Source organism: Budorcas taxicolor, chromosome 13 (genome assembly GCF_023091745.1).
Source record: "Budorcas taxicolor isolate Tak-1 chromosome 13, Takin1.1, whole genome shotgun sequence".
NCBI lineage: Eukaryota > Metazoa > Chordata > Mammalia > Artiodactyla > Bovidae > Budorcas > Budorcas taxicolor.
The window spans coordinates 81,329,365-81,353,649 of NC_068922.1; the positions used below are offsets into that span (position 1 = coordinate 81,329,365).

At 46.1% G+C, this 24,285-nt stretch overlaps 1 protein-coding gene across 1 annotated transcript in view; it reads right to left on the reverse strand.

The window, feature by feature from the left end:
* Positions 1 to 1,257: 1,257 nt before the first annotated feature.
* Positions 1,258 to 24,285, reverse strand: part of BCAS1 (brain enriched myelin associated protein 1) — an 86,294-nt gene continuing 63,266 nt past the window's right edge. The window contains exons 9-12 of the mRNA XM_052651143.1: positions 17,067 to 17,240; positions 9,745 to 9,810; positions 2,787 to 3,050; positions 1,258 to 1,398 (exon numbers count right to left, since the gene is read on the reverse strand). Of these exons, the coding sequence (XP_052507103.1) occupies positions 1,324 to 1,398; positions 2,787 to 3,050; positions 9,745 to 9,810; positions 17,067 to 17,240 (579 nt within the window). The 3' untranslated portion in view covers positions 1,258 to 1,323. The remainder of the gene's footprint in view (positions 1,399 to 2,786; positions 3,051 to 9,744; positions 9,811 to 17,066; positions 17,241 to 24,285) is intronic.

Here is a 24,285-nt window from a genome sequence, read left to right on the forward strand (position 1 = left end):
CAGTGTGGCCAGAGGCAGTGTGTATATATTACACACGTGTGTGCGTGTGCATATGTGCAAACATACACGTGCACACATCTGTGTGTGCACATGCCCACATATGAGGAGATTGAGGAAGATCTGGGAGAGGAAATAAGATGCAGGGGGGCATCGATCTTCTGACATGGGAGATAAAGCCACCGCAGACACAGAGCTCCTGGCCTGCTTTAAAAGCGGAACATTAAAAGATAGTTCAGATGCCAAAGTACTTTTTTATTAAGTCAGAAGAAGATACAGTATACATGGTATCAGTCGATCATATGGCTGGGTTTTGAGCTACACTTTAATACACCATGGTCCTATGTACCGCTCTGTACAAATATTAAAAAAACTCAGGTATTTGAGTAATCTGTAAATTTTTATTATTAACTGCGGTTATGGGAGGGTTTTATCAGAGCACATCCTGAGAACATTAGGAAATTACAGACAGGCTTGAGATAAGTGTCAGACAGAACAGATGAAGCAAGCCCCTCAGCCATCTGAGAAACATTAATAATGTAAGATTGCAGAGACCAAATCTTTGTTGGGGATACGGGATGCGGGACGAAAACGGAGACCTTGGCGCCCCCTCGTGTTGCAAAAATAAACTCGCAACGTCTTTTATTTGGTTTGGTTTGGGGTAGTTTTTGTTTTTTTGAAGTTGTAATCCTGGCCCTTGTCACTGAGCCTCAAAAAGCAGTTGTTTTCCCAAATCATGTCAAGTCCTCTCCAGTCGATCTTTTCCCTCCCATCAATAACGTTCAAGGACCCTATTTGAAAAACAACTTTCATTCATTCCTTCGTCATTCCCCACACATTCCATTCCAGAAAACTGGCAACCTCCCAACAACACACAGCCCCACGGTCTCCCTCCTTGAAACGTGAACTTAAACAAACGGATTTTCGCCTCTCCTCTTCAAGCCGAGAGGATGAGCACGCCTTGACTACAAAGCTTAATTCCTTCCAGCAGTCTTTTCCCTTCTGCAGCTTACTTGCCCCTGGCCATTTTTCATAACTTAACCAGAATACAGTCCTCTCTGCCCCTCCCCGACCCTGCTTGGGACCCATCTTCAGACCTGCCTAGTTAACCTGCTAAGCCATCTTTACAGTTAGTTACCAGGGAAGACTGGACCACAGCCGTAAATAATACACCTCAATATACAACAGCTCAGGCTTAATTCGGAGGCAGACTTTCATGGGATGGCCATCAGAAGAAAAAGTATACACATGGAGAGGGTTTGGGGGGAGACGGAGTCGGGAGGAGACGTCTCGGTGGCGGAACCTGATGGGAGCCGTGAAGTTTGTTTACTTGGATTTGCCCGCTGGCCCGATGCACACGGGGTCTGTTTGCACTTGAGCATCCAGCATCCGCTTCGGTCCCTGGAGGAAATACAAAAGAAGGTGAAGATCCGTCATATCAAAAACAGCAATCGCCAGTTATGTAGCACTTTATGCCAGGTGCTGTCGCGGGCGGTGGGTAAGAGAATGGTCTCCGCTGAGCTGCCTGAGTTCCATGCCTGTGTATATTCCTTTCCAGCTTTGTGAAATCTTGAACAAATGACTGAACTCTGTTTCCTCATCTTTAGAATAAAGGTGATGACATTTATCTCAGAGGGTTGTTCCAAGACAAAGCGAGTCCTGGCTTATGATGCGCTAAGAACAGTACCCGGGGGTGGGAAGGCGGTGTAGAGGACAGTCCCCAGGTGGAGCTAATTCCCATCAACCCTCTGTTCACCTTCTAACCATACTGGCTGTTTACTCTGCCTACAAAACATCTCTGCAAAGTTTTCATGTAACACCAAGTAGGCTGCTTCCTATCGGAGTCCAAGCAGCAGGTATAGGAGGAGGAGAGAGGGGCCAGAATGAAGGCTGTCACCAGGAGGGCAAAGGTCACATGGGCAGCGGCTGTCGGTGTAGCTTCTGGGGAGGGAGGCTGGGCTGGGCGGGGCTGAGGGCAGCTAGAAGCTCCTTTTCCATAGGTGACGAGGTGGCAATGGTCCCCTGACTGGTGACAGGCCTGCTGCTAGCACTGCCCTCTCAGGAGAGGGATCAGGCAACCCCCCGGGAAACATGCCCAGCCTGGAAGCCCTCGGGGCTTGACTGGATCTTTGCAAAGTGGCAGGAAAGCCCTCCCTTCTTCTCCACCACTGCTGGAGTCTCGTGACAACAGGAAGATGGAGGGACTAAGGCAGAAGCGTTTCTACCCCAAAGGGATGTTGCCATCATTAAAGAGGTGACGAATGCCAGGAAGCCTGGCCTCAGACAAAGGGCTCGGTGACGTGAACAAGACTTAGTGTCTACCCACCGCTCACCACCTCTGCAGGCATCACGGCGCCAAAGCACCGTCAGCTCTCCAAGGCGGTCCGAGACGTGTGCTGCCTATCTATTTGGCTGTGGCCCCTCTACGGCCGTTTCTGCACTGTAGCAGCAGAACAGTCCATGAAGGCTGTAAGCAAGGGCCCAGCATTTCCTCACTGAACAGTTTTAATAGCTTTCCTGCTCACGTAGGAGCGGGCCAGTACTCTGCGCAGCCCGCACAGCCGGCTGAGCTGCCCACTGCCCGAAACGGAGCTCCTTTTATCCGCCCCGCGCCAGCATCCCACCCGCCTGCATGCACCGGGCTCTCTGCCCCTGGGCCCCAGCAGGCGCTCAGGGTTTGTCTGGCAGAGGTCCGGCCACCTGGTGGCCAGCCAGCCGGTCGCCTTTGGAGGCGGGACCCACAGCCGGGGCCCAAAAGCCCCGAGAGGGGAGGCGCCCCGACTACCCACCAGGCCCTTGAAGAAGCCCCCGAGGGACTGCCGCCGCTTCTCGGGTCTCTTCTGGGGCTTGTCCCCGTTCGGCAGCGAGTTCGCCTCCGCGGCGGCCGGCTCCACGCCCGGGGCCAGCTCTTTGGCTTCCTGCTTGTCGCCCTTCTGCTTGTCGGTCTCCGCGGCGGCCTTCTTGCCCTTGGACGGGCCTTCTTTGCCCTTCTGGCCCGCAGCTGCCGCTTCCGGCTGTGGCGGAGCGACCACCTTCTCCGTGGGGTCCGAGGTCTAGAGCAAGTTCAAACAAAGTGCATTTTTAGTGGCGGCAAGACAACGCTCAGGAGGTGAATAGATACGTTCAGACAGAGATGTTCGAAGGGTGGATGGGGTCTGTGTGCTCGTGAGTCCTGGGGGAGATGGAAAAAAGAAGAGATGTGTAAATGCTTTCCGTGGTATGAAATCACAGTGGGGACGTTTATTTACCGATCTGGTCATTCATTCATTGATGACTGCTTCCGTGGCAAGCATTTTTTACTCCTTCTTCTAGAACTAAAAACTGGGTTCTTGGAGAACCACTACTCTCTGGTTTATTCCCTGCGGTTTTCACACGCTAATTTCATCCTTGGACAAGGACACGTGACCCAGACCTGGCCAACCAGAGCAGTGGGTATGATTGGGCTGCTGGGATTGGTTCAGACTGGCCAAACACAGCTAAACCTCAGCTGATCTCAAAGCTTTGCTAAACAAGCAAGAGAGAGGTTTGTTCCCTTTCCTTTGAGCCGGAAGCTGTGAAGGTAAAAGCCTGGAGCTTCAAGAACTATCACCATTTCTAGGAAAAAAAATCTGCTTGAAAAAGAAACCTGGGGACACAGAGGAAAAGCAGAGATGAGAGCGGACGAGAGAGAAGGGGAGAAAGACCCCATGTGTCGTTGCCATTGCGTGTGCCCCGGGATCTAGCTGTTCCTGAAGCCCCCTTTTCGCATGAGCCAGCTGTGAGAGGGTTTCTCCCACTTGCACCACGTGTGACTTTTCTTGGGTACGCCTCCTCGTCTCTACATGATTGTCTCCCTTAATCTCTGGTGTGACACTGCCATTTCACAAGACAGCAGTGAAAGAAGGCAGCTGTTTTATTTGTAGTTTTGATGGACATATTTTCCATGGTAAAGTGCAATGTTCACAGTCCTACTTGGTTCCTATGGTTTGGAGGGATGAGGCTGTAAAATCCAAAATTCTAGGTAAATTACAGACGACCAAAAATCTATTAGGAGGTCAAAGCCTTTTTCCCAGAGTTTATTTGAACTGAAATGACACTGGGGGCCATACAGATAAAATAAAAACATGAAAGAGGCTAAGGGTTAGGATAATCAAGCAGTGACTATCTCCCCACTTGTAAACGGCTGACTTTATTTTTTGGGGGGCTCCAAAATCACTGTAGATGGTGATTTCAGCCATGAAATTAAAAGACACTTACTCCTTGGAAGGAAAGTTATGACCAACCTAGACAGCATATTCAAAAGCAGAGACATTACTTTGCCAACAAAGGTCCGTCTAGTCAAGGCTATGGTTTTTCCAGTGGTCATGTATGGATGTGAGAGTTGGACTATAAAGAAAGCTAAGTGCCGAAGAATTGATGCTTTTGAACTGTGGTGTTGGAGAAGACTCTTGAGAGTCCCTTGGACTGCAAGGAGATCCAACTAGTCCATCCTAAATGAGATCAGTCCTGGGTGTTCATTGGAAGGACTGATGTTGAAGCTAAAACTCCAATACTTTGGCCACCCCATGTGAAGAGTTGACTCATTGGAAAAGACCCTGATGCTGGGAAAGACTGAAGGCAGGAGAAGGGGACGACAGAGGATGAGATGGTTGGATGGCATCACCGACTCAATGGACATGAGTCTGAGTAAACTCTGGGAGTTGGTGATGGACAGGGAGGCCTGACGAGCTGCGGCTCATGGGGTTGCAAAGAGTCAGACACAACTGAGCGACTGAACTGAACTGAAAAGCAACCTAAGGCCAAAGAACTATTTCCCCAGTTTAAGAAAAACAGTTCAAGCAATGCTGGCCTAGATGTTGGGGAGACAGATTGGAGCAGGGGAGACTGTGGTGAGCTGAATGTCACATGCCTTGTTTAAAAGGGCAACAGCTGCTCAGATCCACCAAAGATATGACTAGATTATAGCTCGGCACTCTCAGATCTTCTAGATTTTTTCAGTGGAAACTTGAAATCGAATTACGGTAAATGCAAAATATGTTTGTTTAAAAATACTGACAGCAGAAGCTTTAAAGCCCTGTTGATAGCAAACACCCAAGCGCAATTATTCCTGCGGTCACAGTTGGCCCACTGGGCACACACGCGCAACTTGTGACTCATAAAGCTTAGGTCACAGATCTCTATGGCAAAGTGGTAGTTTTGATTCAGAAGGCAGAGAGTAATCATTTCTCATCAGTGGATCAAACATACCTCTTAGACGTGAGCAAGACAGAGAAAAATTGCCGGGTCCTGAAGGCTTCCCCAGACTACAACACCCCGGAGGAAGGGTTTCCTCGGAGCAAAGCCTCAGGCATCCAGGGCTCTCCGAGAAGCTGCTGTACAAGCACACCTCCAGAGTGTTTTTGTCGGATCCCAGCCCCCTAAGTTGTAGCAGATGCTAAGATGTCAAGTATGACAGGCACCCAGAGCAGACACTCGCCTTAGAAGGAGGCAGACATCCCAGCACGCTGCTCTGCAGAAAGGCAGAAACCAGTGACTCTGCCACCCCCGTTCCCACACCCCATTAAATGGCTTTGCCCCGTAGAGGATTTTAAGACACAGCAAGTGACTGAGAACTCAGTGTCTGGAGTCAAGACAACATGGCGTGGCTCTGGTTCATCACACCCTTGCTGTGTGACCGGGAATGAACGGTGTGACCTCTCGGCTTCCTCTTCTGGAAAGGAGTGAGAATACAGCAACGAAATCGCACCTCACGGCACTGCTAGGGCTGCAACAGCTGGTGACGGAAAGCCCCCGGAGGAGGGGGTGCCTGGATGCCAAACACACAGAGGGCAACTGTCTGGGCCTCTCTGGGAGTGAGGGCGTTCCAGGACACGGAACATAACAGCTTCAAAACCAGGAAGTTACAGTGTGCTCGGTCGTGCCTGACTCTGCGACCACATGGACTGGAGCCCGCCAGGCTGCTCCGTCCACGGGACTCTCCAGGCAAGAGTACTGGAGTGGGCTGCCACTTCCTCCTCCAGGGGTCTTCCCGACTCAGGAATCGAACCCTGATCTCTTGTGTCTCCTGCATTGCAGGTGGATTCTTTACCACTAGCGCCACCTGGGAAGCCCCCAAACCAGGAAAGTCCTGGGCAAACTGGGACGAATTGGTCCTCCTGGCTTAACACTCAGCGGTGACTTTGAGGGACGGTGGGTCCCAGTGCCAGGGACAGAGGAGGCGCTCAGGAAATCTTTGCTGGATCGGGTGCCCCCATGTCTCACCGGCCTCGTCCTGGCCCTGTTCATTCTGCTGCAGCCGCCAGGGCCTCCTCTCCCTTGCACAAGCTGACTCTGAAAGCAGAGCCGCCTCCTGGCTGCGCTGCTGCTGGGGTGTCTCGGGGCTTCAGAGGCCGCGTCTTTCCCATCAGGTCTCAGCTCGGCTGTGCTCCTTGGAGACGCAGCCCCAGCTGAGGGAGTCTGAGGAAGCCTGACCCCCTTCTTGGGGAACACTGCTGAGTTTTCTTTATATTTGGGATTTCTTTGCTCATGTGGAAGTGTTCTGACTCCCTCTGGTAGAAGGGAAGCTCTGGAGGATAAGAAACCTCTGTGTCTTTTCCATTGCTCTATATCCAGCACCTCGCCTGACACATGGTCAGTCTGGAATGAATGGCCAGCAACTGGCCTTTCCAATGTTTCCAAAACAGTTCCCTTAGCTCATCACTCAGGTGTGAAGTGGGGAGTCCCCACAAACAGCTTTCCTTTGACACTGTTTTTATAGAAGGGAGCTTTCAGTGGGTCATGTCTATTTACCACATGGTAATGCCATCCCTATTAGCTTAATTTAAAAAAAAGCTTAGAAGCTAAATTCTGGAAACAATACATGACTGAGTCCTTTCCTTCAAAATGAGCTAAGAATTTGGACAGTGTATGATTGCTCTGTCATGAAATGCAGAAGATTCAGAATCTTTGCTTAGGGTTTGACCCTATACATTCTGGAAATTTACAACAAAACTTATTCACATCTGAGTCATCTGAGTGTGTCCCCTCCTAGAACCCAGGGACGTTGGCAGGAAGCTGGAGGATAAGATCATCAGAAGGTCCCATTTGATTCAGACATAGGAAGCCAACCCAGGCTGGGAATGCCTTGTGCTTTCTGTTTGTGGAAGCATCAGTTAAGGCTTTTATAACTCAGAGAGGGAAAATCTAAAAGGAGCAGAGAATGTCTACCCCTCCTCCTAAAATTAAACTAAGCATTTGTCATCTCCTAATACTACACACAAATCTTCTCATCTCTGTATCCAAGACCCTGGAAAACAGAATTCTCAAAACATTCCTAGATGAGTGTAAATAGAATGACATTTCCAGCTCATTCAGGTTTCCAGTGACTACAGTCAGATTTTAGAATCAAAATGATGGGCATTATTGATTCATGATCAGATTCCAGACAACATGTACAGACATATGTAAATATTCCATAGTGAATAACAGAAGTTTATCATGTTTCCAAGACAGTCACCTTTGGGAGTTTTAGTTCCAAGGGGGTCTAGAATATAGGTCTGGAGGAAGGGTGGGCATAGTAGTCAGGTAAAAAAGAAGGATAAAACCAATCTGAATGCCGTAAAAGGCAATATAGTCCATGTGGAAATGTGTAAGAGAACCCACTATTACAGGAGCAGAGATGATCCATTATTCAGTAATTGCTGGAATGTGTGTGTGTCTGTGAGATGAACAACATCACAGGGTAGTAATTTATCATCAGAAGCCATAGCTGTAATGAAACAGCAGCAAAAGCTATGACTTTATATGTGGGAGTCCTAATCCCCAGTGCGGAAGTGTGTGGAGTAAGGAAGAACTGGGTTGGCCAAACATTCATTCCTGTTTTTCTGTAAGATATTACAGAAAAACCTGAATGAACTTTTTGGCCAGGCAAATAATTAAGGCTAATTGAGGTCGTTAGAATGGGGCCCTGATGCAACAGGATTAGTGTCTTTGTAGGAAGAGACACCAGAATGCTCCTTCTCTCTCCTCGCCATGGCATCCTGTCGTGGCAGCTCATGCTGTTAGACAGCAACTAAACCTCGCTGACTCCCTCTAACCAGGAAATCCTCTGCCAGGAACTTCCTAAGTGCCTCACATGCATCAGTCAGTTCAGTGCAGGCGCTCAGTCGTGTCCGACTCTTTGCAACCCCATGAATCGCAGCGCGCCAGGCCTCCCTGTCCATCACCAACTCCTGGAGCTCACTCAGACTCACGTCCATCGAGTCCGTGATGCCATCCAGCCATCTCATCCTCGGTCGTCCCCTTCTCCTCCTGCCCCCAATCTCTCCCAGCGTCAGAGTCTTTTCTAATGAGTCAACTCTTCGCATGAGGTGGCCAAAGTACTGGCTTCAGCTTTAGCATCATTCCTTCCAAAGAAATCCCAGGGCTGATCTCCTTCAGAATGGACTGGTTGGATCTCCGTGCAGTCCAAGGGGACTCTCAGGAGTCTTCTCCAACACCACAGTTCAAAAGCATCAATTCTTCAGCGCTCAGCTTTCTTCACAGTCCAACTCTCATGTCCATACATGACCACTGGAAAATCCATAGCCTTGACTAGACTCTGTTGGCAAAGTAATGTCTCTGCTTTTGAATACGCTATCTAGGTTGCTCATAACTTTCCTTCCAAGGAGTCAGCGTCCTCTAATTTCATGGCTGAGTCACCGTCACATGTATAGATTCATCTAAATATGACAGGCCTATAAAGCAGTATGTTTCCTGGCCCCATTATACAGACAAGGAAACTGAGGCCTGGAGGGATTGGTTATTTGCCTTTAGTCACACAACCAGAATACAGCTGAGCCAGGATTCAAACCCAGGCAGTTTGAAGCCCATAGCCCATACTCTTAACCATGTCTCCGTATTGCCAAAATTAGAAGAATATTGATGACATTTTCTTGGAGGTGTATTTCTAAGTTAAGAAAGAGTACAGATTATAAAATAGGATGTTGAGCATGAAATGATTCCCACTGGGGAAAAAAAGGATATAGTTATAAAAACATAACTGTTTCTTCAGGATGGAGAAACTGATAGAAGCAGCCCACATGACCCCATGTCTTCCACTCATCTATTCCAGAAATAGCTGCTACTAAGTACCAGGCACCATGCAGTGTGATGAAAAAAAAAATATTTATAACAGGTCCCTGGTCCGTTCCTTGCTCCACAAGTGCTCCAGGAAGGGGTGGGACAGGGAAGGGGAGACAGGTGACTAACGGACAAATGAGTTACTGCAACATGTAATAAGCACCATGAAGTAGAAGCACGAGGTGCAGAGACGATGGCTGGAAAGGGGACAGGTTTCTGAGGAGGTGACGTTTAAGCCAAGATGTGAAGAACGAGGAGGAATTTTCCATGTGCAGAGAGGGAAGAGCGCGTGTGAGACTTTACAATAAGAAACAGCTGAGGAAAGCCAGCTTGTCCGTGAAAGTATTTGGAGTAAAAAATGAAGGCTAATTAATGTCATAAAGATGGGGCCCTCAACTAATAGGATTAGTGTCTTTGTAAGAAGAGAAATCAAAACGCTCATTTTCTCTCCTCTCTATGGTGCCGTATGGTAGCTCACGCTGATGAACACAGTAATGGACATTTATTGCATCTTCAAAGTCCAAGACGGTGCCTGGTATACAGTAGGTGCCCAACCTAGAGATGTCGGATGTGTTGGCTGTGGCTGAGAACTGATTGGACGTGAGGCTCGAAAGAACCAAGAACACAGCAGCTAAACCCACCACCGAACCGAGCTTACAGATCACTTACTTGGTAGCTGGCGTCTTTCCCATCTATTTCTTCAGAGTGGGTGATCCCTCCATCCCCTTTCACTGACTAAAATAACAAACAGACAATGGCCTTTCAGCGACCACGAGCACAGCAACAGGGAAAAAGCAAGGGAAGTTCTGAAATGGATGACCTCAGTCATTCATTGCTGAGGTGCAAGGCCAAGATAAATGGAAGACCCATGAGAAACGCGCTGCTCATGAGGCATAATTTCCATGCCGTCTGTAACCAGAGTCTGGCTAAATTCAAGTGCTGGTCTCCAAAAACAACAATAAAGTCTTAAATCCTGAGATTATGTTATTCTGGGGTAAATAAGTGATGATGAAAATACTGATGTTGGAACCAGAACATCAGAGAACACGCGGAATGTATGAGTAAGTGAAGAGTTAAACCGCTGGTAGCATTTAAGTGGGGGTGTCTCGTTGTAATCCTTTTTGCCCCTTGTAGAGAGATGGGTTACGCTGAACGTTCTCTTTTCTGATGCTTAGCACCCTCGCCGTGGCCGGTGGCATCAGGGACGTGCTGAACGGGGTTGAAGTCACAGCTTTGGCTCCTTAAACCGACAATCTAAACTAGAGGCTCTACCAGCGTGATTCTGGCGCCAGCCGCATCAGCGTCTCCTGAGAGCTGTCCAGCCCAAAGGCCAGTGAGGATCTGCGCCCTGCACACAGGTTAGACCCGTTCAGGTGGAAGCCAGCTCTCTCCTCCCTCTAGGCTTCCTGCGTCGCTCTACAAGGCCCGTCTCTTGAGAACAGTTAGCAGAGGAAAGGGTTCTTGGTTGTTATTTTGCTCCCTACAACCAGCTCCTTCAGGTCTCACCTAGAAGTTTGACCTCTCTGGGGTTCCGGGGGCCTCTAGAATTCGGGCTGTGTTGTCACTGACCCTCCTACTCAAACACGCTCTATAGGGTCCTTTAGAACACAGCGCCCTGCCCTCACGAGCTGGCCGTTAGGGAATGCGGGAAGGCAGAAACCAGCCAAAGTGATTTTTAAGGAAAAGCTGATGGACATTAGGAGTCATGTTGCATCCCCCTAGGACAGAGACTTTTAACTTCCCTAAATTGAATTGTTTCAGTTGTCTACTGCTGGGTACTTGTCACTTTAAGACTGAGATCTGCCTTCTTCTCTCTTCCCTTTGCTGCTGGCCTTTGGTGGGAGTTGGGGGGAGGGGGCCTTGGATTGAACCTGCGGGTTCCCTTGGCAGTAGTGGATATAGGCGGCCATCCTGAAAACAGACCCTCAGGATGCCAGGGAAATCACTGCGAAGAAGTTCAAAGTCTTTAAAAAAAGTAAAGGAGACTGCCCTCAGCTTTTTCATGATTGTTCTCTGCTGTTCATTTTGAGGTATAGTTTAGTAGTTAAGTTGCTAAGTCGTGTTGGACCCTTGCGACCCCATGGACTGTAGCCCGCCAGGCTCCTCTGTCCATGGGATTTCCCAGGCAAGAATACTGGAGTGGGTTGCCATTTCCTTCTCCAGAGGGTCTTCCCAACCCAGGGATCAAACCTGGGTCGCCTTTATCAGCTGAGCTACCAAGCTGTACTTATGAAAAGGTAGCTGTATGGTGAGTGTTCTTGCCTGGAGAGTCCCAGGGACGGGGGAGCCTGGTGGGCTGCCGTCTATGGGGTCGCACAGAGTCGGACATGACTGAAGCGACTTAGCAGCAGCAGCATGGTGAGTTTAGACAGAGTCTTGTTAAGTCTGTCTGCTGTCTCTTCAACATCAGCAGGTACTGACGATTATTTCCCTGCTCCCTCCCTCCCTCCCGTCTTCCCTTCCTCCCTCTCTCTCTGTCTCTCTCTCTCTTGCATTCTTTCCACCCCTTCTCTTTCCTCTCTGCAGAGCCCTCTTTCAGTGATAAATTAAAATAGTTCCTGTTGGGCTTTGTACTCAAAGGACTGTAACCACAGCAGCTTATTTTTCCCCCAGCTGTCAAAAATAACAGGCTTGCTGTTTAAAGAGATGAAAAAATCCGTTCAGAGACTATTTAGTACTTTAAAGAACAGTCGGAAGACTATTAAGTAATTTCAGAGATTTCCCAGTGTGATATTATTGAGCAACTTTCTTTACAGAGTTTATTTTTATTCATGGGAATCAAAGATGAAGCATCTCAGGGCCTGGATTCGCAACCAAGCCTTGCGTGTTAATAAAATCACTTTTTAAATGTCTTTCATTGTGTCATGCATGACCATAGCTTCATTCTCAAAGAATGATTGAAGCATCTCCGATATACATCACTTATTCAAAATCCTAGTGGAAATGTTTGGTGGTCAGTTCCCATCTCTTTGAAAGGAATGCAAATGTATTTTGATAGAGATTTACTTCAACTGAAGTTGATATTTTAAAGAATAATTGGGATGACATTTTATTTTAGCGAGTACAATAGCCTGACTGTTTACTAAATCAGCCTCATTACAACAGATTCAAGGAACTGGATCTGCTAGAAAGCTCCAGGACGAACAAAGGTTTTGAGTCCAACCTTTGTGTTTTACCAAGAGGCTCACTTGAAACGGAACTGGACAATTCAGACAAAATGACACAGCCAACATAAATCTCATTTTAGTGGCAAGTACATTCAGAAAACTTGTGTCCAAGCTTTACGAAAGTCATGGATTAATTCTCCTATCTTTTGCTTTGTCATATTTTCAGGTAAGCCCAACACATAGAAATGATGTTTCCACAGAGAACATTAATAAGAAAGTCACAAAAGTGGACCTTTGGCTGTTCTCTCTGCTTTTAAAGAAAACAGCTCCCAGAAGCACAGGAAGCATCACTAACATGCGAGTACCAGCGTGAGCTTTAGAAGCAACGAAAGCCCACGTGTGCATTCTGCCTCTGCCAGTCACAGCTCTGCGACCTTGGGCAGGTCACTGAAACACAGAGTCTTCAATACCCCCGTGTGCACAGTGGGCCAGTAAGAGGGTTTGCGGGCAGGGATTCTGTGTTCTAAATGAGTTGATCCATGCACTGTGCTTGGCACAGGACTGGCCGCATAATTTGCATGCAATAAGCAAACGGTAGCTATTATTATTACTATTAATAGCTGAGACCTGCCAAGTGACTACAGAGTCCCCTTTCAGGGTAGGAAGGAATGCCAAGTCTCTGGTGAAGACAGGAATTGCCCAAAACAAATGCTACTTTAAAATGCCTTTCCTTAACGAACAACTTGGTATTCATATTTTAATACTCAGGGAGGAAGCCAAGATCAAAAACTTTGGCCAAAAGACTCCTGTGTTTTGTTTTAGAGTTAACCTTACAAACAAGTCTCTTTTTTTCCATGAGATAGTCCATGTCAGCAGGTTTTCTTAGACTTAACTGCTGCTGCTGCTGCTGCTAAGTCACTTCAGTTGTGTCTGACTCTGTGTGACCCCATAGACGGCAGCCCACCAGGCTCCCCCGTCCGTGGGATTCTCCAGGTAAGAACACTGGAGTGGGTTGCCATTTCCTTCTCCAATGCATGAAAGTGAAAAGTGAAAGTGAAGTCGCTCAGTCGTGTCTGACCCTCAGCAACCCCTTGGACTGCAGCCTTCCAGGCTCCTCTGTCCATGGGATTTTCCAGGTAAGAGTACTGGAGTGGGGTGCCATTGCCTTCTCCGTCTTAGACTTACTAGATTGATGCAATTAACAAAACCCCTCTGATTTCATGGCTGTCTCATTTGGGCATTTAATTTTCTCAGTATTAAAGTTTAAGAGTCTCTCTTATCTAAGCCTGAGATGGTTATTCCAACAGAGTTTCTTACAAAATCAGTGGTCTAAAGAAAGAGACAAGAGGAGGATTAGAGGAAGCGCTGTGGCAATAGTGTGCGGGAGAAAGCACTTCTCAAGGGCAAGGTGTTACTAATATTGACAGAGTGGGAATCTACGTCTTTATACTTCCATCCACCACCTTTCTTGCCTGGAGAATCCCATGGATGGAGAAGCCTAGTAGGTTACAGTCCATGGGGTTGCAAAGAGTCGGATACGATTGAGCGACTTCACCTTCACCTCACCACCTTTCTGGTTTCATCTGCCCACGTGGTTTGTGGGTCACTTTGTAAAAAGACACGAGTGCTTCAAATAGCCAATTTCCTGGCACGCTGTTGAGGGAGCACACGTGGGCATCGCTTTCTATCCAGGGTGCGACAGACGTCTTAGCCATTCCTCGCAGCTGTCTCCAAAGTCTGCAGGAGCCCACGGGATCTTTGTGAAGTGCTCCACCGACACGTGGCCGATGTGGGGCTAGGACTGACATGACTCTGCTTTCTTTCCCTTGAAATATAATTATGTGAAAATGATTTTCATGAAAGAATAATTTCTGGGAAAAAAGATCTCTTTAGAAATCAGCTGGGCAATGCATTTATTAAAAAGCAAACTCGACCAACAGGCACTTTGCCATGAGAGAGTAAAATGTGCTATTTCTGGAAGAAATTTAAGGGAAGCAAAGATTGGAAAGCAGAGAATCAATGGTCAGATGAACTGACCCTGATTCCAGAATGAGGGTGATGCATTTGTAATTGAGTTTCCTCTTCTATTACAGTCAGTTATTTTTTAAAATTTATTTATTTGTAATTAAAGGGATGCTTAAATTAAATTTACAATATTGGCTCATTACTAAATATAAATATACTGTTTTACAATACACAGTATTGTAAAGTTTTATAATATTGTATATTTTATAATATTGGCTCATTACTAAAGTCAATTAATATTAAAAACTATATTCTGCTAAAAATATCTGAATTCAGTTTAAAATATTTACTTATTCAATTATAATGCTTAGGCACATACTTGAAAAAAATAAAAAAGAAAAATCCCACAGTGATAGGCCAGATGCTGTCTATCTTCAAGCCCTTAGACAAGATTTTTATTTTTCCTACAAAAATCCAAAGACTTTGGAAGCCGTGAAATGTTAACTGCAAGTGTTTCCTGAAACTAATTGCTAGTTGCCATCTTGCAGGAGTGTACTCCATGGGGATATTAACACCTGTGCAGAACACAGGTTCTAAGGATGTTCATGCAGTTTGGTGAAGCAGCGGAGACTGTGAGTGGAAGATACAGGGTGTGTGCCCCCTGAATGTGGCATAGACTTCAAAACAAATCTGGTTTCTTTACCAGGTTTTGTTCTCCATGAGGACGGGGACCACATCTGTTTATGCTCATTGTTGCATCTCTGTTGCCTGCAATATAGTGGGAGCTTAATGATATTTGCTGAGTAAGTGAATAAATGAAATGCAGAAAGTTGGAAACAAACCAAACGTCCCTCAATAGAGCAAAGGTTCATCAGAACATGATAATGTAATGATAATTTAGTATATTTCTATATGGATATTTATATGTAATGATAATCCAGTATATTTATATATATTCAGTACAATCATGATAATTCAGTAATGTGAGTGAATAATTAGGATATCTGGAACTTTAGGGGAAACCCCAACCGTCATGGAAGCGTAGGGGTTCGAACATTAATAGGAGGCACTCATATTCAAATTCCCAGGTCTAACCTTTTAATGGGAAACAGGAAATGAGAATAATGGGCATTGTGAGACCAGATGCGATGAACTGACTGAGGGTCACTTGGGGGAAATTGTGTCCTTTTGTACCTCATCCGTATCCTGCAGAAAATCGATTCCAAAGGACTCTTATTTCCAATTTGTTCCCCTAACAGTTCAGACTTACAGTTTCTACTGCTATAAAACATCCCCAAACATCACCGAGTGGATGACTCTGGAGGATGAGTTTAAACATGGGCCCTCACTTGAATTCGAGGATGTGTTTGGAATGGAGGCAGTGGGTGGTTGAGAGGTCTTTCCGTGCTTTGTCTGGAGTCCCTCATATCTTTCTCTCTTTTAAAGGAAGGAGTCTCATGTCAATTATTTGGAAGACAAAGTCATTCTGTTTGCCTTTTCTTTTTTTGTATCTCTCAGCTCCATCCAGAAATGAGAAAGCTGGATCACCCTCAGTGTTGTGATGAGTTATTTGGGGATCCCATTTGTAATTCAGATGGGTTGCCAGAAAGAGGCCAAATGTTCTTTTCCTTCCTGATGTAAAAATTGATTTAAAAATCTCAAATCTCGAGGCCTGTTTTCAGTGCCAAACTGCAGAATGACTGGCCAGGAAGATGGATGGGGTCCCGGTCAAGCAGATTGCCCACTTCTTACTCTATGAGGATTCGGCAATAAAAGAAAACGATTCCCATCAACAATCTCTGACAGTGATTTTTAATATGCCTCATCTCCCACTGGCAAGGGTTTTGTTCTGTTTTGTTTTGTGGACTAGAAAGAATTCCTTAACAGGTTGAGCTTGTGAAATTAGAGAGTTGCTTTCTCAAAGGATTAAATTCCCAAATACTCCTGGAAATAAAGGCACACTATAATGAAATTCTTGCTTTTCATTAAAAGAGAATTAAACCAATGACCTTTTACATGTTTTGTGTTTTTTGTATTCCAAACGATTGGGGTTTGATTGCATTATATTATTTAAGTTCCTGGATGTTTAGATGTTTAATATACATAACTCTTCATAGACACCCAAAGATGTCTGCCCACATTCTTTCCATGCTATAGAAGTTAAGAAGGGCAAATTCACCAGCTAAATTACAGACACTATTAGGAAACTGTCATTTCCGTTCATATCATATCCTGTCTGGAACTGTCTATAAACAGGCTTTGCCCAAATTTGTGTCACTCACACATCCCCTTCAAAAGTTTTCCAACATCAAAATATAAATTGAACTATTTATTACTCAATGCTTTAAAAACGCCTTATGTTCTTTATGGAAATAAACGTATTTTCAAAGGAAACTGCATATTATTATCATAACGAGGAAAGCAGAAACGCTTGCCAAAAACAGAAGGAAACTTTTAAAAATAAATAAAATCAAAAGTGAATAACACAATTTCCAGGTGGTTACTGTTGGCCGCCATGGCGCAGGGGCCTAGGCGACCTCTTCCTCTGTTAAGGAGGAAGTTAGCAGGGGTTAAGGGTTACTGGATGGCATCACCGACTCGATGCACATGAGTTTGGGTGGACTCCAGGAGCTGGTGACGGACAGGGAGGCCTGGCGTGCTGCGATTCATGGGGTTGCAAAGAGTCGGACACGACTGAGCGACTGAACTGAACTGAAGGGTTAAGGAAAATAAGCAATGAGGAGACATTCTCTGTGATTGAATCAGCAGGACGAAAGGGAATTTTCTCTGCACAGTTGGTGTTTAGTGGGTATTCCGTCCATGCTGCCTAGAGCCCTGGCTGACCACCTGCCTTGGGCTCTTGGGTCTCAGAAGCGGGTGCGGGCATCTCAGTTGCCCTGAACCGGAAGCAGAGCTTACCATCTGTCTGAGGAGCGCCATCAGGGAGGGCCTCGAGGCTTTGCGTTCTTCTCTCCTGGGCGTTTCTTCTGCAGGCTCAGGTGTGCGCGGTCCTTCCTCGCTGAGATCCACTGTTTGTAAGGCTGATTCTACCTCCTCGGACTTTACAGCCTCTACTGGTGATTCACACACCACCTGGATTGTTCGGCCAGGTGATAAGACAGTGGGGGGTAAGAAACCCACCCCCAGACATGTTTTATAAAGTGGGGTCCTGGTTGTCCCCTCACCCACATGGTTGCTGCAGATGGGAGCCTAGAGCCATTTCTACACGGGCACGTCGTCAGGAAGTAACCCGCCACACCACGTGCTCTCCAAAGACGTGGATTCAGAAGAGGCAAACTTCCTGCCCGGTGAAGCCACGAGCTTCGGCTGAGGATGCCCTTTTAAGAAAGGCCCTTCAGGGCACATTCAGCACCTTTTTCACTCTATTAGACCCTATTTAGACTTGGGCTCCCGTAGAGAGTCACACCCGGCTTAGGTGAAAATCTCGGGCGTCACCATTTGCTTAAGAGTCCGCACCTGAGGACGGTGGCGGGCGGTTCCCACTGCACAGCCTAGCTGCCCACCGCTGGAGAGAAACCACCCTCCTTGCGGAAAGGACGGCGGGCAGCCCTCTCTCTCATGGCCTTGGCTTCCTCATACCATTTCCCACTCCTCAGACGAGCCATTTGCTCCTGTTGCTTAACTGGAGTTCCTGCTCTCAGAAGCAGGGTGAACGCTGAGCTCCGCACGGTCCTCAGCGAGCTGTCTGAGCGGTTGGCCTGCAGTGGGGCTGCCGTGGGGCTGAGACAGGAGCCCTGCCCTTAGACAACTCACCTGAGCCCCCAACTCACCTGAGCCCCGACTCCAGACCTGTCTGTCTGCATCGCCTCCCTCCCTCCCTCTGCGCTGTGCTCCTTACACCTGGGGCGGCGTTTGTGTTTCATTTGTCCTGGCAACAGGATGGGGCTAACTGGCCTGGAGAGAGTTTTATAGCTTCCTTCTTGTTTCCGCAGGCAGGGGTTGGCAAACTTCTACCAAATTCTTCCCAGAGTCTGCTTGGGGATGGCCCCTGAGCTAAGAATAGATTCTACATTTTTAAAGGGTTGGAAAATTTGTTTAAAAAGATGAAAAAATTGGCAACGGAAACCCTATGTAGCCGGCAAAACCTGAAACATTCACTATCTGGCCCTTTCCACAAACGCTTGCCATCTCTGCCTTGGAGAGAAGTCTCTAGAGCCAATGGCATCTTTGCATTTGTTTTGGCTGGTACCAGACCCCTAGCGTCCTCCAAATTCTTTTCTTGCTGTTAGGGTTGAGGTGGGGAGGCGGGGAATAAAGTCATTTCCAGAAACACAGCATGATTGTGGAGAAAATATTTTCCTTTCTTCACGCAGAAAATATCACTGGTTTGTAAATAACCCAAATGATCTGAATTGAGAAGGACCCTTCATTCCATATTGTCAGTTGAAGCAAGAAGGCATCCATCAGCAAATCAACGTACAGACACATCCTAAAACAGGGCAATTAAATCATAGCACTCTCTCCCCACCTTCCATTTCTTAAGGTATTGACAAGTTCCAGCATTTCCTCTTTGTAAACTAAGATCTAGGTTGGGAAATTATAAAGTCAAAAGTCCCAGAATGCAAGGTAGGTCACGTCAGCATGGACTGACCAGGGGTAAGACAAAAAGGAGGGGACTGTGGCAAACGAAAGTTAAGTTGTCCCATCAAAAGATGTTAAGAGACTAAAAGTACTGAGCTGGCCAACCAACCGTGTTTGTAACGAGGTTTCTGCTGCTGGGATGCTGAACTTTGACCCAGGCCTGTCTTTAGGAAACCAGGCATTGACCAGGGCCAAGTAAGAGACTGGGCTGGCGGTCAAGTGCGGTCCCGGATTTCTGCATCCGGGACTGATTTAGTCCAGTTTCATTTCTGTAAGAGAAGTTCCAGCTGAAGCGCTGGCAGCCTGCTACAGAGACTGAGAGCAGCGTCCCGCGCCAGCCAGCCTGGGCCTAAGTCCAGACTCTGCCCCTTCCAGGGGCTCGAATCCAAGGTTCCCACTCAACGTCCCCGCACCTCGGTTTTCTCATTTCTTGATGGGGACAGTACAACACATCAGAAAGCTGTTCTGAGAATTAAATCAGGCAACATGTTTAAAGTTCTTAGAACTGTGCCTGACACACAGCAAGCATTCAGTTAATGCCAGTGGTTGTCACTTTGAGAGCGTGGGCATGAATTATCTGGAATCGCCCACCGTGCGCGAATCCACTGTTTAGAAAAGATATCAACAACTATCTCTTGTTATGTCAGATGTGCAAGGTATTTTTAATATGGTACCTCAGTAAAGGATAACTGAGCTACTCAAGAAAGCTCAGTCTAGTCTACAGAGGAAGCTTCTAAATGAGTGAGTGACAGAGCCAATATCATACCAGCAGGGAATTGGCCATTTCAGTGAGGATGGAGCTGTTCACCAGTAACCAGATATCCAATAGTGTCTTAACGAATAACAGTGTGGACAGGATGTTAAGGGGTTGGCTTGGAGGCTCCACAAAGTTTACAAGAACCTGGGCTCTTGCTACCCTCTGCCACTCTCGGGCTTTCCACCCTTTTATTTGCTACCTCATGGGCATAAAGTAGCTGCCACAGTCTCAGGCATCACATCCTCAACCCAATGTCCTAAGAAGGAAGGAAGGTCACAACCAAAACGTTTCTCCAAGTGAATTTCTGTATTTTGATCCTCTAACTCAGAGTACATCTCATTGGCCAAACGTAGGTCACATCCTTATCCCTAGATTAATTATTGCTGAAGAAAATGGGATTTGGTTTAGACAAATCACAACCAAAGACTTGGGGCTGTGGTAGTGACCAAGCTTACCTAAGGTCAAGGGGAAAAGGGTGCAGGAATGAGAACGGCCGTTAGGTAGGTAATGAGCAGAGACTAACTCACTGATTCTGGGTTTAGAACTCTTGTGTGGTTGAAGCAGCAAGTTACCTGTGCACGCGCGTGCGCGCATGTGTGTGTGTGTGTGTGTGTAGGGACGAGAGGGACAATTACTCATATGATAAAATGACCATATGGCAATAACTTTGTAAATCAACTTTGAGTGGAAATGGTTTCTTGTTGGGCCTTTTCAAATGTCAAGAGGTGTCAACTTATAAATCCTAGCCCACAGTCCACTCTTCAACACACAACTATTTCAGTAGGGAAAGAAAAAGAGACTTTTAAAGACTCTCATTAGCTTTGAAGTCAGGCCAAGAAGTTGGCTTTCAGCAGCCAAGGGGAAAAAAAAGATCCATTAACATCCAGTGTGGAAATCTAGAAGGATTTGAGCTAAGTGAGGATCTTATTTACATATACAGACATGAGAATTTGATTTTTATTTGGATAGTTTTCTGATTTCTTTCCAGGCCAGAGCTTTGGAAAAAAATGCTATTCCTTATTCAGAATATATGACTGCCTCTGAACATTTTAACTCTGGGTGTGATGGGCATGGTGAAAACCAGATTTGCACTATATTTTAGAATTAAATCTCCTTTGCTTGATTTCAACTGTTGTTCAGTTGCTAAGTCGTATCCAATGTTTGGCAACCCCATGGTCTGTAGCTCACCAGGCTTCTCTGTCCATAAGGTCATGTCCAGGCAGGCATACTGGTGTGGGGTGCCATTTCCTTCTGCACGGGATCTTCCTAGACCAGGGACTGAACCCACATCATCTGCACTGGCAGGTGGATTCTTTATCACTGTGCTACCAGGGAGCCCTTGACTTCAGTAGGGCATGTCCCATGTTGCATGAAGATGGCTGGCTGGTACAGTTAACACAGACAATACACACTTCAGCAACAGGCCTCTAATACTACCACCACTACTGAGTCGCTTCAGTTGTGTCCGACTCTGTGCGGCCCCACAGACGGCAGCCCACCAGGCTCCCCCGTCCCTGGGATTCTCCAGGCAGCAACACTGGAGTGGGTTGCCATTTCCTTTTCCATGCCTCTAATATTATACCATATTTACTCTTAAAATTTGGTTTATATAGTTTTTACTAGAGCTATGAGTTTCAGAAAGTGATTTATAGCAAAATAGGTTACCTCCACTTAAACTTCACCTATGCCATGATAATATTGATAATATTGACAATTTTTACTTTAGAATTTTTTTAGATTCTTTCTGATTTGATTTATAACCTGTCATATATAACCTGTTATTTGATTGCAAAGATACTGTAGTGATTTTACTTTTATACCCAACTCACAGCTGATACACAGCATAAGTGAGGGGGGAAAAGGGATTTTTGCTCTTGAAAACCCCTGGCACTGGGGCTTGGTTGTTACTGCAACACGACCTGGCAGATGCTAACTAATAAAGCATGCGAACCCATTTAAGTCAATGAAAAAGAACAAATTCCAGGACATGCAGGGTTGCTGCTGGACGGGTCTCTCTCCTTTATTCTGCACTGGCTGACGTGCTGTTGAAAATCTGAGAAAGTAGCCAGGCCAGGAAGGCTGAGCCAAGGGAGAGCGTGAGGGCAACAAACTCCACTTTCTTTTCCTCCAGGTAGAGCTGGGTGTGCTCTCACTTGCAGCTGACAAGTTCCTCACTAAGAGAAAAACAGCAGAACTACCTGTTCCGCTGATCTTGGAGCTTCTTGGGAAGGAAAGCTTTCCTCCCCTCATGAGTTAGAACACGACCTCAGGTTAACCAGTGTTCCAGATGTTTTCAGATTATAATGAAAGGATTCAATATTCTCAATATTAATCGGGATGAATAAAAACTTTCCCAATAGAACCAGAGGTTTATTCTATGAAAAGAGTTCATTGGTCTCAAAAACCTTATTTTTCTTTTCATGAAACAATTTGAAATCACTGTGCTCTTTGATTTGCGCTGGTTGATAGATCAGTTTTGGGAACTCATGGTGGAGATATTTTCTAAAAGTAAATTCAACCACATTTTAGCCATAAGAAGTTGCGAGTGAAAGGGCTCTTGTAGCGCGTCCCGTTCTGAAAGTCTAGAGTACAGTCCATAGCTTTGACTAACGCCACCTCTTTTACTCAGGAGAAGCAAATTAAACTGATTAACTGTTTTTCATACATCTTCACTCCATGTGGACACTGAGTCAGCTGGGAGGTGTGTAATTTCACAAGGAAACAGAAACCCTGATCACTGGGAAGCGCCCACTTTCCGATGTTACCATGTGCACTGACGTTCCTGCAGGGGGCAATAAACTTCCTGCGAAAGGCCCTGAGATGGCTCCACTCTGCCCTCGCGGCCTGAAAGCAGCGATAGGCTGGGCAAAGGCAGGCAGGCGTCTGTGTTCTAATAAAACTTTATCTATAAACGTGGAAATTTGAATTTTGTATAATTTTCATATATCACAAACTTTTTCCGATTTTTCTTTTCCAACCATTCACAATGTAAGAACCATTCTTACTTAGCTTGTGGGTTATACAAACACAGGTGATGGGCTAGATTTGGCCCGTGGACTGCAGTTTGCCAACCCCTGAATTACTGAGTTCTTTTGTGTTTCAGGCATGATTCATATAATTCTCACAAGAATCCTTACGAGGGGTGAGTCATATTATTACGGCCATTTAAGAGGTGAGTAAACTGAGGTCCGAAAGGTAGCAGAGCCTGGGGGTGATGGGGCCAAGATCACAACATATTTACCATATTCTTTTCAACTAGTAGTCAATTAGGAGATGAAATGTGGAATCTTAAAATGAGAACATTATTGGTAGGGCTAAGCAACTGAAAGCATTTTAAAATGCTTTTTTATTTTCTTGACAAAATATTTTGCGTTTCCTTGCGTCTCTGTCTGATTTTGCATTATATCTTTTGGTGCCAATCATCTAGCTCTAATTCATGTTTTTCTGTGTCTAAATTTCACAGCAGAAAGTGAGACACTTCATATTTGCCAATTAGAGATTTACCCTGCATTTGCACATGCAAGCTGCAAGAGACACGGGATTCCTCGGATAGGATTCCTACACACAGGCAGACAAAAAGACGCTTCGTTTCAAAAAACATGGAACTTGGAAGCTAACAGATGCTTTGGATTTAACCTGCAGCTTTTAAATTTAAAGTTCCTGGGAAGAAGACTCATGGAGTTCCCCCTTGTAGGGTGCTGAAATGGAGAGTTAGATTTTTCTAGAAAATACCCAGTAAACTCATGAGAATTTTCTGGAGTTACAGGAGTCCTGAGCTTTACAAGCCAGTAAGTTTGGCTCCAAAAAGGGGGAGGGAGAAGGGGAAGGGAGGGAGAGAGAAGGGAGGGAGAAGGAAGACAGGAAGGAGGGAGGAAAGAGAAAGAAGCAACGGCAGCGACAAAGCAGATTCCGAAGCTGTCTCTCCCAGCGAGAATCACGACACAGCCATTCCAATTTTCACACAGTCAGGATTTCTGGACATATTTGGATTTTCGACTTCTGCTCAGTTCCAGCAATTAAATAAAAGTGAAAACACAAGCCCCGTCCATGGCAAGCAAACAAGAGACATCTCGGAAGAGCCAAACATATTTTGCTTTGGTAAAATGATAGCAATCGGTTTCTTTCTTAAGGAGTTGTGAACTTACGTAGCCCACTTATAACATTTTTTTCCAAAGACTGCACTTCTTTCAGAGCAGACAGCTGCTGCTTTGGGTCTGACACTCTTGAGGCCAATTTGTTCATCTCCCTGGAAGATGTTTTGAAATGATACATTTGTGTGATGGCTTACACAGAGCCATCTTCTTAGACATGAATGCACTGTCTTGAAAGTCTTGATCATCACTCTTGGAAATTAAAGCCCCCAAAGAGAGTGAGGCTCAACTTGTGTCTGTCAAGTGTAGACCCATGGAGTCAGCTCTCCTGCCCGAGAGAATGTCTCACAGCATCTACTGCAGCAATGTGCTCTGAGGCCTGGTGCAGCTACCTGTCCTGGGCACCACCCACGGTTAGGAGAGAATCTAGGTTGCCATGGAAATAAAAGCGAAAGAGCAATCCAAGTAAAACGAAGCAGAGGGCGCAGCATCATGTCCCTTAAGGAAGGCGTGAGATGCTCTTAGGTTGAGTAGACTCTTTCAGCCCCTAAATGGTAACAAATGCTAAAAATGCATGCTCTGATCCTGCATTTTATCTGCATCGATTCAATGGGCGTTACAACTATTGATGCAAAGTCACTCCCCCATGGTCACTAATCACGCGAAAGGGTGAAAGAGTCTACAGAGG